The 15,631-nt window shown below is 33.3% G+C and overlaps 1 protein-coding gene across 5 annotated transcripts in view; it reads right to left on the reverse strand.

Annotated features, from left to right (window-relative positions):
- Window positions 1-1,324: 1,324 nt before the first annotated feature.
- LOC108742550 (elongation factor 1-alpha 2) overlaps window positions 1,325-15,631 on the reverse strand; it is a 15,648-nt gene continuing 1,341 nt past the window's right edge. For 2 of the 5 annotated variants that reach the window (XM_018477801.2, XM_018477800.2), the window contains 4 exons: window positions 13,741-13,862; window positions 12,111-12,489; window positions 8,127-8,524; window positions 7,272-7,572 (listed from right to left, as the gene is read on the reverse strand). In XM_018477801.2, the coding sequence (XP_018333303.1) occupies window positions 7,288-7,572; window positions 8,127-8,524; window positions 12,111-12,465 (1,038 nt within the window). In that variant the 5' untranslated portion in view covers window positions 12,466-12,489; window positions 13,741-13,862 and the 3' untranslated portion in view covers window positions 7,272-7,287. Of the gene's footprint in view, window positions 2,119-7,271; window positions 7,573-8,126; window positions 8,525-12,110; window positions 12,490-13,740; window positions 13,863-15,631 lie in introns of those variants that run through there. The other 3 variants (XM_018477803.2, XM_018477802.2, XM_018477799.1) reach the window with 3 other exon arrangements.

Here is a 15,631-nt window from a genome sequence, read left to right on the forward strand (position 1 = left end):
TTCGCAACTATTAGTGGTGATGATTTCCGTTTTTAAAACCAAAGTTGACTTGTTTAATTCCAGTTATACCTACTCAGAAAATAGACTTTTATATTCAAGTAAGTAGGGACTTACTTAGTATAATAATATTTTTTTTATATTATTTTACTAATAAATTAGTTTGATTTTTTAATTACTGTTCTTTTACCCTACCCCTAGCACCCACGGATCGGAATGACCCTGTGGCTAACTAATACCTATTTGGTTTACCATTCGCTTTCGAATATAACAATAAGTAAAATCAGAAAACGAAACGTTAAGCGTTTTCGAGCACCAACACTTTCTTGAAAAACCCTCGAAAATGTCAATGTTCTTTTCGAGGGGAGCTCTACCAGTATAATGCTCAACTCCAAATGCATATTAAAAATACCAAAAATATTAGGGAATTTACATACTAAGTTGAATAAGACGAAACGGTTTTAGTAATTTAAAAGTTGGATATCGTTGTAAAAAACCAAACCAGAATGACTAAGGATAACATAGTTGTTACTGTTCCATCTCGTACAGGCTACTGTATATATGTAATGTTTAGAAAAATCCATTCAATTTCAAAAACCTACTTCTGTAGTGAATTAAAAGCGCTTTCCAATGACGTACAAATCGATCCTGTTTGGATTTGAACTAGTTGAAGGGATGCATACCCCGCTTAGGGGTTGAAGGTGAACCTGTTAAATTCATGCCAACAAAATTGAGGCGTTTACTGCGCCATTTGTAGTATTTTCTAAAACGCACTGTTAAGACAGCAGGTAAAAGTTGGTCTGTGTTCTGTCTGAGCTGCCTGCGACGCGCTGATGAGATCCAAATGATCGAAATCGCGATTAGCGTCTGGCAGTTTCGACAGAATACAGACCACTTCGAATTATTTTATTCGATTAAGCTAACGTGCCTATCACGTTGAGGTTGGCTACGCCGGGATTCGTTTTCAGCAAGTAGATATCCACACAAGTGGACCTTGTTGGAGCATACGTAATCCTAAAAAGTAACATCGTGCTACAGATGGCGTTTACTGCGCCATTTGTAGTATTTTCTAATTTAATGTTAGTTTAATGAAGTTATAGAAATGTGTAATTAATATTCGTGTATTACTACAAAACAAATACTCAGTTCTCAGCTTCTTTACTAATAACTTACAGAAGCCAACAAGTTAACATCAAGTCTCATACATGGATATAATCAGTAACATATTAATATTAATAATCAAATGGTAAAATTTAACAGACTATAAAGTAATGCATATAAATTAATATTACCATATCAGATTAAAGAAAAAATAATATCCTTCTCATTAAAACAATATTGGAAAGGAAAAAATGAAAACAAATGCAACTTATATAGTAGCATTAGCATCAGCTGTTCCTTCTCTAAAACATACAAAGGAGGACTTACTGCGATATTACGAAAGAAAATATGACATAAAAACTAACAAAAGGAAATCAATAATTTAAATCATAAATAATTAAATAAAATTAATAATAGCGAATCTAAATAACTCCATATCTCCCGGGTTTGTTTTTTCCTTCGGAATTCTTTGCGATGAAAATAATTTTGCTCAAGCCATCGAGTGAACGGAATAGAATAGTAACACGAACATTTTTTTTTCAACTTGATACTTTCTTGCCGACCCTTGATGATATCGAAAAGGTTTTTATTATCAGTATTATTTTTATTTACGTTGTTAATCGTACAGATAGTGAAGGAGCAGCTGATTGGTTCAAAGCCTAGTTATTTTTTTTTCTGGGCCTTCTCAGCGGCTTTTGTAACTTTGCCTGTAGTATCCTTAAAGTTTACCTGCTTAATAACCCCTACAGCGACTGTCTGACGCATGTCGCGCACAGCAAAACGACCAAGTGGTGGAAACTCTTGGAATGACTCAACGCACATTGGTTTTGATGGCACAAGATTAATGATAGCCGCATCTCCAGACTTTATCGCTTTTGGATTTTCCTCGGTCGTTTTGCCTGTTCTACGGTCACATTTTTCCTTAATTTCAGCAAATTTGCAGGCAATATGGGCTGTATGACAATCAAGCACAGGTGTATAGCCATTAGAAATTTGGCCAGGGTGATTCAGTACAATTACCTAAAGAAATACAAAATATCTATAATACAATTCTAAATACACTTAAAAATAAAAATGACATGTTTTTCTTTAGAATATGCATGTATTAAATATACTATATGTTTTTTGTTGATTTTAATAGTTCAGTAAGTGTGATGATTTATCGTGCATTAAGCCTTTAATGAAGATAAAACTTCTTTGTCAATGTATCAATAAGTTGAGCAATGGTGAAAAAAAATTTTCACTCGGAAATAATATTTACTGTTGTTTATTGAAAGTTGTAAAATGTGTTTTTTTTTTGGCTTTTCACCACTTACGCAGCAATAGTGGTGATAAATACAAAAAAATCTCTATAAAAAAGTCCGCGAGAACACGTGTCAATGTAAAACAGATAAGAACATAAGAATATATAGTATCCTAAGCAAGCGCTCAAAAATATAAAAAAATCAATACCAACATTTATGAATTCAAACAATTTTTTTTTAATGAAACACCATATTTTGTTTGCTTTGAACATTCACCACATATAAGAATGGATTGAGATATAAACAAAGTGATCCAAGATTTATGCCACCATTTTTATTAACAATCTAAGATTCATTTGACAATCCTATTTCTTTTTTATTACGTTTATTGCAATTATTTTATTATCCCTCCTGGTACGAATGTAAGTGAATATTTGCAGAGAAAACCGATAATTATCAATGTTGAATCACATTACAGATATATTTTGCTATGGCAAATATATTTCCTACGAAATCCCCTTACATGTCTAAGTAGAATAAAAGAAAATGAGGAAGCCTTTTGAGAGAAATAATAAACATTAATCTAAGAAAATAGTGAAAATTATTCTAACATACCTGCGCGGTAAAGTCAGCAGCTCCTCGAGGTGGATTGTTTTTGGAATCACCAGCGACATAACCACGACGCAATTCTTTCACAGATACATTCTTTACGTTGAAGCCGACATTATCGCCAGGTACAGCTTCTTGCAATGCTTCATGATGCATCTCAACAGACTTCACTTCAGTTGTCAGACCAACTGGCGCAAATGTAACTACCATTCCTGGTTTCAGCACACCTGTTTCTACCCTACCTACAGGTACCGTTCCTATACCACCAATTTTATAAACGTCCTGCAAAAAAATAAGAAAAAAAACTTGTAACATATGTCATAACAGCAATACTTATCTAAATACAATATCACATAGTCGAAATTACCATTAATATTTACTAAAATACTGGTACGCAAGGGAAGAAAAAGTGAGGAAAGAGTGAATATAAAGATAGGACAGAAAAGGTTAGAAATGAAAAGGTGTTAGAAAGAACAGGAAAACAGAAGACTCTAAGGAAGTCAATAAGAAATAGGCAAGATAGGTTGATAGGACACCTTCTCAGACATGCAGGTTTAGTCAGGGACATATTAGAGGCAGAAACAGGGGTTAGGAGGGGTAGAGGTAGACCTAGATTAGATTACTGTTAGCAAATAGTTAAGGATATAGGTTGTTCTAGTTTTAGGGAAATGTGAAGTTTAGCTCAAAGTAGAAAAGATGGGAGTTACGTATCCAACCAGTCTTAGGACTGACGACCTTATGATGATGATGAATACTAATATTAATAAGCACGGTATTAAATTTTTTTTTTGGATACTTTCAAGTTCTTTTAATATCTTTTTTTTTGCATCTATTACCTGAAGCGGAAGACGTAGTGGTTTGTCGGTAGGGCGGCTCGGAGGTAAAATGGCATCAAGAGCTTCAATAAGAGTCTTGCCTTCGGCTTTTCCTTCTTTACGTTCAACTGCCCATCCCTTAAACCATGGCATCTTATCTGATGGTTCGAGCATATTATCTCCGTTCCATCCCGAGATAGGAACAAAGGCAACAGCGGCTGGATTATAACCAATTTTCTTAATATAAGATGACACCTCCTTTTTAATCTCTTCATATCGGGTTTCTGAATATGGCGGCTCTGTTGAATCCATTTTATTTACTCCCACAATCAGTTGCTTAACACCCAATGTAAATGCAAGTAGCGCGTGCTCACGAGTTTGTCCATTCTTGGAAATACCCGCTTCAAATTCTCCCGTACCTATCAAAAAAATGCTGTAACTACGTTTTTCAATAACAAAACATAAAGCTATTTATATTATTTTCATAAAGTATATTAAAATATACATATATTCCCCNAGCCGACATTATCGCCAGGTACAGCTTCTTGCAATGCTTCATGATGCATCTCAACAGACTTCACTTCAGTTGTCAGACCAACTGGCGCAAATGTAACTACCATTCCTGGTTTCAGCACACCTGTTTCTACCCTACCTACAGGTACCGTTCCTATACCACCAATTTTATAAACGTCCTGCAAAAAAATAAGAAAAAAAACTTGTAACATATGTCATAACAGCAATACTTATCTAAATACAATATCACATAGTCGAAATTACCATTAATATTTACTAAAATACTGGTACGCAAGGGAAGAAAAAGTGAGGAAAGAGTGAATATAAAGATAGGACAGAAAAGGTTAGAAATGAAAAGGTGTTAGAAAGAACAGGAAAACAGAAGACTCTAAGGAAGTCAATAAGAAATAGGCAAGATAGGTTGATAGGACACCTTCTCAGACATGCAGGTTTAGTCAGGGACATATTAGAGGCAGAAACAGGGGTTAGGAGGGGTAGAGGTAGACCTAGATTAGATTACTGTTAGCAAATAGTTAAGGATATAGGTTGTTCTAGTTTTAGGGAAATGTGAAGTTTAGCTCAAAGTAGAAAAGATGGGAGTTACGTATCCAACCAGTCTTAGGACTGACGACCTTATGATGACGATGAATACTAATATTAATAAGCACGGTATTAAATTTTTTTTTTGGATACTTTCAAGTTCTTTTAATATCTTTTTTTTTGCATCTATTACCTGAAGCGGAAGACGTAGTGGTTTGTCGGTAGGGCGGCTCGGAGGTAAAATGGCATCAAGAGCTTCAATAAGAGTCTTGCCTTCGGCTTTTCCTTCTTTACGTTCAACTGCCCATCCCTTAAACCATGGCATCTTATCTGATGGTTCGAGCATATTATCTCCGTTCCATCCCGAGATAGGAACAAAGGCAACAGCGGCTGGATTATAACCAATTTTCTTAATATAAGATGACACCTCCTTTTTAATCTCTTCATATCGGGTTTCTGAATATGGCGGCTCTGTTGAATCCATTTTATTTACTCCCACAATCAGTTGCTTAACACCCAATGTAAATGCAAGTAGCGCGTGCTCACGAGTTTGTCCATTCTTGGAAATACCCGCTTCAAATTCTCCCGTACCTATCAAAAAAATGCTGTAACTACGTTTTTCAATAACAAAACATAAAGCTATTTATATTATTTTCATAAAGTATATTAAAATATACATATATTCCCCTATGGTTCACATGTTAAGCATTGACTTCCATATTTCGTAATTTCGTAGGTTCTATTGCTATATAGTATATATGTTAGGGTCAAAGTCCGCCGACGACCATTACTAGTCGTAGACGTTTGAAGAGTAGTATAAAATGACCATGGCTAGCATAGCATTAAATTTTATTTTTATTAAACAAAAAGAAAGGTCTTGCCCCAACTAACCACAACAGTTTAAAAACAACGCGGACACGTGTTTCGCTCACTTACACGTTGTGCGCTTTTTGTTCGTCAGCCAATTTGAGAACTAGATTTTTTTCTGACATGACTATAAAAGTAACATAGAACTACTCCTCTTTCCTTTTCTGACGGAAATCCTAAACGATTGCAAGCGAAATTAATTTTCATACGGAATCAGAAGTTTACAAAAAAAAATTATATGAAAAACGAGTCTTTTGAGAGCGAATTTATTAAGAAATATTCGTTTAGGTCATTCTACTCCACAAAAAAAAAATTAAAAAAGAAATTATGATTCGAATTTAGAGATATTTTTTATTGTCACGGTATTAAAGTAAATGTAACAGACGAAACTCTCATTTTTACAAAATCACATTGCTAACCGAAATTCATAAATCAGAAGAACAAATTATCACAATACTTAAATATCATTTTGTTTCCCGTGGTCGCGGCAAACGCAAGTAATATTTCAGATATATTGGAAAAGTTATAAAAAAGTCAATATTTTACCACCTGGATTTGGCAATCAGACGATATACCCAAAAGTACATTTGGTCATTGGAAATATTCTAAGAGGTTTACAAAACGAATTTTGTTTTGTTTATTTAGACGATATTTTTAGTAGGTCATTAGAACATTTAGACCGCCATAAGAAAATTTTTGCATGTTACGGTAATAAAATTACAAAATTGAAATGGATAAATACACTCCTTGTGCTTTTAAAATTAACTTCAGGTCATATAAGTTCTAGAGCTATAATACAATTCTAAATACACTTAAAAATAAAAATGACATGTTTTTCTTTAGAATATGCATGTATTAAATATACTATATGTTTTTTGTTGATTTTAATAGTTCAGTAAGTGTGATGATTTATCGTGCATTAAGCCTTTAATGAAGATAAAACTTCTTTGTCAATGTATCAATAAGTTGAGCAATGGTGAAAAAAAATTTTCACTCGGAAATAATATTTACTGTTGTTTATTGAAAGTTGTAAAATGTGTTTTTTTTTTTGGCTTTTCACCACTTACGCAGCAATAGTGGTGATAAATACAAAAAAATCTCTATAAAAAAGTCCGCGAGAACACGTGTCAATGTAAAACAGATAAGAACATAAGAATATATAGTATCCTAAGCAAGCGCTCAAAAATATAAAAAAATCAATACCAACATTTATGAATTCAAACAATTTTTTTTTAATGAAACACCATATTTTGTTTGCTTTGAACATTCACCACATATAAGAATGGATTGAGATATAAACAAAGTGATCCAAGATTTATGCCACCATTTTTATTAACAATCTAAGATTCATTTGACAATCCTATTTCTTTTTTATTACGTTTATTGCAATTATTTTATTATCCCTCCTGGTACGAATGTAAGTGAATATTTGCAGAGAAAACCGATAATTATCAATGTTGAATCACATTACAGATATATTTTGCTATGGCAAATATATTTCCTACGAAATCCCCTTACATGTCTAAGTAGAATAAAAGAAAATGAGGAAGCCTTTTGAGAGAAATAATAAACATTAATCTAAGAAAATAGTGAAAATTATTCTAACATACCTGCGCGGTAAAGTCAGCAGCTCCTCGAGGTGGATTGTTTTTGGAATCACCAGCGACATAACCACGACGCAATTCTTTCACAGATACATTCTTTACGTTGAAGCCGACATTATCGCCAGGTACAGCTTCTTGCAATGCTTCATGATGCATCTCAACAGACTTCACTTCAGTTGTCAGACCAACTGGCGCAAATGTAACTACCATTCCTGGTTTCAGCACACCTGTTTCTACCCTACCTACAGGTACCGTTCCTATACCACCAATTTTATAAACGTCCTGCAAAAAAATAAGAAAAAAAACTTGTAACATATGTCATAACAGCAATACTTATCTAAATACAATATCACATAGTCGAAATTACCATTAATATTTACTAAAATACTGGTACGCAAGGGAAGAAAAAGTGGGGAAAGAGTGAATATAAAGATAGGACAGAAAAGGTTAGAAATGAAAAGGTGTTAGAAAGAACAGGAAAACAGAAGACTCTAAGGAAGTCAATAAGAAATAGGCAAGATAGGTTGATAGGACACCTTCTCAGACATGCAGGTTTAGTCAGGGACATATTAGAGGCAGAAACAGGGGTTAGGAGGGGTAGAGGTAGACCTAGATTAGATTACTGTTAGCAAATAGTTAAGGATATAGGTTGTTCTAGTTTTAGGGAAATGTGAAGTTTAGCTCAAAGTAGAAAAGATGGGAGTTACGTATCCAACCAGTCTTAGGACTGACGACCTTATGATGACGATGAATACTAATATTAATAAGCACGGTATTAAATTTTTTTTTTGGATACTTTCAAGTTCTTTTAATATCTTTTTTTTTGCATCTATTACCTGAAGCGGAAGACGTAGTGGTTTGTCGGTAGGGCGGCTCGGAGGTAAAATGGCATCAAGAGCTTCAATAAGAGTCTTGCCTTCGGCTTTTCCTTCTTTACGTTCAACTGCCCATCCCTTAAACCATGGCATCTTATCTGATGGTTCGAGCATATTATCTCCGTTCCATCCCGAGATAGGAACAAAGGCAACAGCGGCTGGATTATAACCAATTTTCTTAATATAAGATGACACCTCCTTTTTAATCTCTTCATATCGGGTTTCTGAATATGGCGGCTCTGTTGAATCCATTTTATTTACTCCCACAATCAGTTGCTTAACACCCAATGTAAATGCAAGTAGCGCGTGCTCACGAGTTTGTCCATTCTTGGAAATACCCGCTTCAAATTCTCCCGTACCTATCAAAAAAATGCTGTAACTACGTTTTTCAATAACAAAACATAAAGCTATTTATATTATTTTCATAAAGTATATTAAAATATACATATATTCCCCTATGGTTCACATGTTAAGCATTGACTTCCATATTTCGTAATTTCGTAGGTTCTATTGCTATATAGTATATATGTTAGGGTCAAAGTCCGCCGACGACCATTACTAGTCGTAGACGTTTGAAGAGTAGTATAAAATGACCATGGCTAGCATAGCATTAAATTTTATTTTTATTAAACAAAAAGAAAGGTCTTGCCCCAACTAACCACAACAGTTTAAAAACAACGCGGACACGTGTTTCGCTCACTTACACGTTGTGCGCTTTTTGTTCGTCAGCCAATTTGAGAACTAGATTTTTTTCTGACATGACTATAAAAGTAACATAGAACTACTCCTCTTTCCTTTTCTGACGGAAATCCTAAACGATTGCAAGCGAAATTAATTTTCATACGGAATCAGAAGTTTACAAAAAAAAATTATATGAAAAACGAGTCTTTTGAGAGCGAATTTATTAAGAAATATTCGTTTAGGTCATTCTACTCCACAAAAAAAAAATTAAAAAAGAAATTATGATTCGAATTTAGAGATATTTTTTATTGTCACGGTATTAAAGTAAATGTAACAGACGAAACTCTCATTTTTACAAAATCACATTGCTAACCGAAATTCATAAATCAGAAGAACAAATTATCACAATACTTAAATATCATTTTGTTTCCCGTGGTCGCGGCAAACGCAAGTAATATTTCAGATATATTGGAAAAGTTATAAAAAAGTCAATATTTTACCACCTGGATTTGGCAATCAGACGATATACCCAAAAGTACATTTGGTCATTGGAAATATTCTAAGAGGTTTACAAAACGAATTTTGTTTTGTTTATTTAGACGATATTTTTAGTAGGTCATTAGAACATTTAGACCGCCATAAGAAAATTTTTGCATGTTACGGTAATAAAATTACAAAATTGAAATGGATAAATACACTCCTTGTGCTTTTAAAATTAACTTCAGGTCATATAAGTTCTAGAGATCTTTTAATTTCAATAGGCGCAACATATTTTAGATATTGACTTGTAATTCATAACGACAAAATAACAGTTACCTATTATCAGAATAAATCTGAAAATAAAAAATAAAAGTTCTGGAAAAAAGAAATCAAAGATGAAACACATCAGATCAAAATTGGTCAAACTGTTTGTAACGATAAAAATGAAAATAAATTTAAAGAACACAATGAAATTATCGAACTATTAGAAACTAATAAAGTTAAGGATAAAAGTTAATTCAATAACGAGACAAAAACTATACACGTAAAAGAATCAAAAATACCTCTTGTTTTACATACCCCTGACCTGCATAGCAGCAGCAGTAACTGCTAACTTTTACAATCTAAATAATAACCCTGGAACTATACCACTTAAATTAGGTATAGCATATCAGTCACTGGTGGTCTCCTGCACAAATGTTTGATGATAAATTAATTCGCAAAGCTCAAAACAATAATTGAAAATTGTACGCAACACAAACATGAGTTTTATAATTCCTACATTTTAATTACGACGGTACAAAATAAAATAAATACTCAAATATACTAAATCAATCCTATTTATAATAAACGAAATTAAAAAGGTTTGGTTAATGGTTTATGATCAATAATAAAATCTCTTGCCGGAAATTTAGGCACTGAGGATGCTGAAAAGCATAATAAGGCTATATCTACACTGTCTTCGAAAATCAAAATCTAATGAGTAATAAGTGATAATCCTACAAAATTCTATTCAAGCATTATACTTTTGACGTATGACCAAATAACTGTAAGGAACCGTATTGTTGGAATACGTGTATTTTGCTTTTTCTACTTTTATAGGTACTTTATTAGTTTAACAGTTCGTGCAATTTCGTCTAGTTATACTAATCTTGCTTTGTAATACCATGGTATGTATCTCTATAAACCGATGTTGAGTTTGCGCTATGGTTTACGTGCTGTATTCGCGACACATCAGAAATGTGAACATTGTTATTGTCTGTTATTAGTTCCACAGTTCTCCTTTATTGTTATGTTAACTATTCTTCTTTTATTTAGCAAATATTATTGTCGTAACAAGGAGTTGGACAATTTATTTAACACGTACCAACGAAGCCGAAAGGGCAGTTAATGAATCAAATTTATTTAACGTGGAAACGCGGCGTGATCGTCTCTTAATGCAAATGTTATTGTTTTATATATATAAATAATCACCGAATTCCAAGTATATAATTCATGACATCTTTGAAAAATTCGACGTTTCAATCACGTTTTCTAAATTAGGAACGTTGCATAATTCCTTAATAGAATCAAACGTTTTTTTTTAATGAAATTTAAAACATTACAAAACAACTACAGAAAGGAAAATTGTAATTTAATCTTATTATGGAAAATGTTTTTTTTTCTGACAAAATTATAGAGAAAAACAGTTACAATAAAGAAGACAAAATTTATTTTTGAAATCCCGTAGTTGAATGTAATGTTTAATTATTATCATTTATGCCCGTTACCTACACCTAATAATAGAACATTAAAGTGAGACCAATTTTCTTATTCGGGAGGAGCACAATTAAGCAACATTCAACGTAAGGTGCAAAGAAAGTAATATATACGGGCCAATATATTTGCAATAACATTAATTTCATTAAACTGGACGAGAACGCCCCTTGTGCAATTCAGTTAATAAATTATTGTTTCAGGCTTCTGAACGTAGAACAAGGTCAGGGTCTATCTGAATTATTCAAAAGATAATTTCATTTTTCTTAATAAGTTATCACATTATTCATTTGATTGCTATTAAAATTAACAAATTGAGGATATTTTAGAAGTCTAAACATGGCAACACGATCCTCTTTTTTGAAAGTAGCTTGCAGGAAACAACGTAAGAAAAAGACAGCCAAGACCCCTGCAGATTGAAAATGGTTTATTAAGAAAAAGGAATCAATTACTAGGTATAAGAACCTCCCATTTCGTTAAAATTGAAGAAAACTATGTATGCATATGTGTATATGTTGGGCGCAGAGACCATTCCTTCTCGCGTTTCGAAAAGTTGATAATCAGAAGTAGTTGAATCAAATCTAACCTAACCGAACCGAAGATATTTTTTGTAGGCTTAGCTGTATACAAAAGAGTACGTCTACTGTAGCCTTATGATCTTAATTTAGTCTAACAACCTAACCGAACTTAATACTTTTATTTGATTGTTTAGGATCATAACGTCACGAAACAACAACCAAAGGATATAAAAAAAAACAGATCAAAAATGGATTATATCATTATATTAATATCAGTTGTTTCATATTTTAAATTTTAATATCGCTGTTATTCTATGTAATGTGATACATATTTGTTTTCTTGTACATAAACTTACACTTGGTGTAGTTCAATTTCAATTAAATAGTTCCACGAACCGTTTTATATTTATTGGACAATTTGTAAACAATAACTGGATTTACCAATTGTTGTGAATGTTTTTTCACTTTTATACCTTGTTTCTTAGATTTTCAACTACAGCTCAACACTTACCTGCAGCAACTATAAGAACAGCACAATCAGCCTGCGACGTGCCCGTAATCATGTTTTTGATGAAATCTCTGTGGCCAGGAGCATCAATAATTGTGACATAATATTTGGACGTTTCAAATTTCCAAAGAGCAATGTCAATAGTAATACCACGCTCACGTTCGGCCTTCAACTTGTCTAAAACCCAAGCATACTTGAAGGAACCCTTGCCCATTTCCTGAGCTTCCTTTTCGAATTTTTCGATGGTACGTTTGTCAATACCGCCGCATTTGTAGATTAAATGGCCAGTAGTTGTAGATTTGCCTGAATCTACGTGTCCGATTACGACGATATTAATGTGAATCTTCTCTTTGCCCATTCTGATTTCAATTTACAGCAACCTCTGAACGAAACATATTTTAAAAAGATAAAACAAAATATACTGAAACAAATCAAAATATGTATTCGACTTTTTTATAAAATCAGTTTTGTACATAATTACAATAAACAACCGGTACCTATGCATCTTCAAGTCATTATTTGGCTCGGGTTTAGTTTACTGCGGCATCGTAACCGAAATAATAGCGGAGGTGGTAAGGTGCGGAAAAAAAAATTGTAAACAAAAGTACACAACCACCTCAAAGAACACAAAGTGAGTGTTGCCTTTTTCTACCGTAACCTTATGATAATAAGTAATAAATGAAACCTTTAAAATTGTAAATAATAATCACAAAAAAAAATTTTTTAGGCTTCCGCACCTTCCTCCCAGATTTTCTTATCCTTTCCTTCTCCATCCCTTCCTCCACCGTCTTCGTTTCGATGCCGCAATAAGCCAAACCCGACCCTATAATTTTACTATTTAAAAATTTCTTAAAATCACCGTTCACATAGTAGTTAAAACAAAATATATCGACGATATTTGTGAGTTAAATTAGTTTTGGAGTAAGTTCATGTATTTTCTCTGAAATATTTACGTTGTACTTATAACTTACCACGATGACATATTTTTACATCAAATCTTATTAGGTTTGAAAATTTTGAAAAGTATTTTTTGCACACCTTACAAGTAACATTCGAATTCGCCATCACTTAAATGCGTCTTTCGTGTCTTTGAACGTTTGCACGCATATACTAATTAAATGTATGGTATAAAATGCAATAAATTTGAAAACTGAATTTTTAAAATATTTACTTCAACTGATTATTTTAGCTTATGTACATTTTATATTATAATTATACGTCTATCAGATAATACGCATGCGCAAGCAAGGGAGTCAAAGTGGAATTGGTCCCCCTAACGTCTTGTATCGTAAGCTTGTAATTTATATCGCTGTTTGGAAAGAATATTTTTGCAAAACTCCACTGTTAAAAAAGAATAAGACTATGACTCCAGCGGAGACGTTCGAGATATACAGGCCTGGAGCCATCCCCTCTTTGTCGCTGTTACGTCATGCTCTCAGGCCTAGCACCTCGTAACATTTATTAAATTTTACATGTTTTCATGATTACACGTAAATTCTACGTAAAAATTTTTAATAAACAGTTTTCTCTGGTTAATTCAATAGAAATTGCAATTGATTTATGTCATTAATTTTATTTCAAATTGTTTTGATTCTAGAACTCTGAAATATACCACAACGCATAAATATAATACCTTAGAGTCGGCCTAAGTTTGTGACGTCACTGAAGGAGGGTGTAGGCTTGGAATATCTCGAACTTCTCACTCCAGCTCCTTTCAGACGCAAGTGTGAAGTACAGATACTATACAGGATGTTTCTAAAATAAGTAGCAAGCTTTGGAGGGTGTTAACTAGATGCAATAAGGAATCGCATGTTAAAACCAAAAGAAATGAAATATGGATACTGTTTATTAGCAGCAGCAATGCTGTATTTTCTTGGGTGCTCCTACCAGGACCGGACTAGCCGTTGACTGTACATTCAAATACGTTTTTCTCGAAAATGGTCCTTATCTCAATTTGGTGCATACGTAGAGACCTATGTTACTAATTCACGCCGAGGACCGGCTTAAGATTGTAACTTGTAATTTTACTTACAAATAAATATATGGATACGACATATGACCTGTCCTTGGATTATAAGAGAAAGAGAGAGTGAGAGAGAGGGGGGGGGACTCGTAACTATTTGTGCAAAGGTGAAACCAATTTCCTACTAATTCAATTTGAACATAGGCATATCTAACGTTGTATTTTTTTTTAAATTACATCTTCAATTTTTAATTTCTTGACAAAAAAACATTGTAATGAAGATATATATTTGTGGACGTCATTAGAAAACCACTAGTTATTCATGTTAATGAAAACTTTAAACACCTTGTTTATTGCTTTAAAATCAAACTGAGTATGTATGTTTATACTTCATTCAAAGTGGTACTGATAGCATTAAATCGATTAAACCTCCTTTTTAGATCACTATTTCATAAACTGTAAAAAGAACAATTTACGTTTACCACAAATACTAGCATGAATATTTTTCATCCACTAATCGCTCAGAAATACATAAAAACAAACCTGGTGACACTTTCAGTGTTTGTTACCAAAGTATGGCGGATACTCCAATTTGAGCTTTACTTTCGACTACAGTCCAATGTGAATGAATGAGTGAGTGAGTGAGTGAGTGAGTCTCGAAGTCCCCTAGCTTTCATAATATAGTTCAATATAAATATTACGAGTCCCCTCTCTTTCATAGAATAAGAATCTGTGCACTAGAGATGAGTATAATCGAATGATTTTGAGCAGGGTTTATATAGGAGGTGAAATCAATCCCATAGCAAACGATGACACACTCCTTGCATACTTCTATTTTCTCTGATAAGGCGACGCATCCATTCATGTCCATGGTCCGTACAAACGGTGGCTCTATCAAAGATATTGTGCATGAGGATATTTAAAAACAATTTCTTTGATGAAACTTTCTCCTAAGATTTTTCTTTCCTCTCCCTTCCTATCAGATCTTCCACTCCTTGACATTACGGTTAAATTCGTTACCTACTAAATATAAAGGTATTACTATTATCACCCGCCATTTTGTGTCCAACCAACAGAAATAATAGTGGTAAGCATCATCGACGTTTATTAGTAAACGTCGATGGTGGTAAGTATATTTCATTTCTATGCTTCCGGTCTTATTAGTTATATTGTGGTTGCTTATATAACTGCGTGAGAGGGGAGATGGACGAGAACAGACATGCGCTCTAGCGGACCAAAAAAGAAAGTATGCAAGTAGGGTGCCACGATTTCCAGCCGTCCGATTTCACCTGTTTCATCCACCATGATTCTGTCAATTGAAAAGTCGTCACTGGAATGGTATTAACAATCGAACAATTATTCGAATGATTTTCTTCAGAATGATGACGTCACATTTGTGATTTGAAAACTATACATGCATTCGAGCGATTGCCGTTACATTATGACTAATAATTCAGCATCTTAGACATAATAAAAGTATTTTGTTTGGAAGTTCCTTAGAGAAGCGATTTTAATAATGGCATATCTAAGGATAGACCCTTTAATAATTTTTATAATTAAT

This window comes from Agrilus planipennis, unplaced genomic scaffold (genome assembly GCF_000699045.2).
Source record: "Agrilus planipennis isolate EAB-ADULT unplaced genomic scaffold, Apla_2.0 scaffold365, whole genome shotgun sequence".
Classification (NCBI taxonomy): domain Eukaryota; kingdom Metazoa; phylum Arthropoda; class Insecta; order Coleoptera; family Buprestidae; genus Agrilus; species Agrilus planipennis.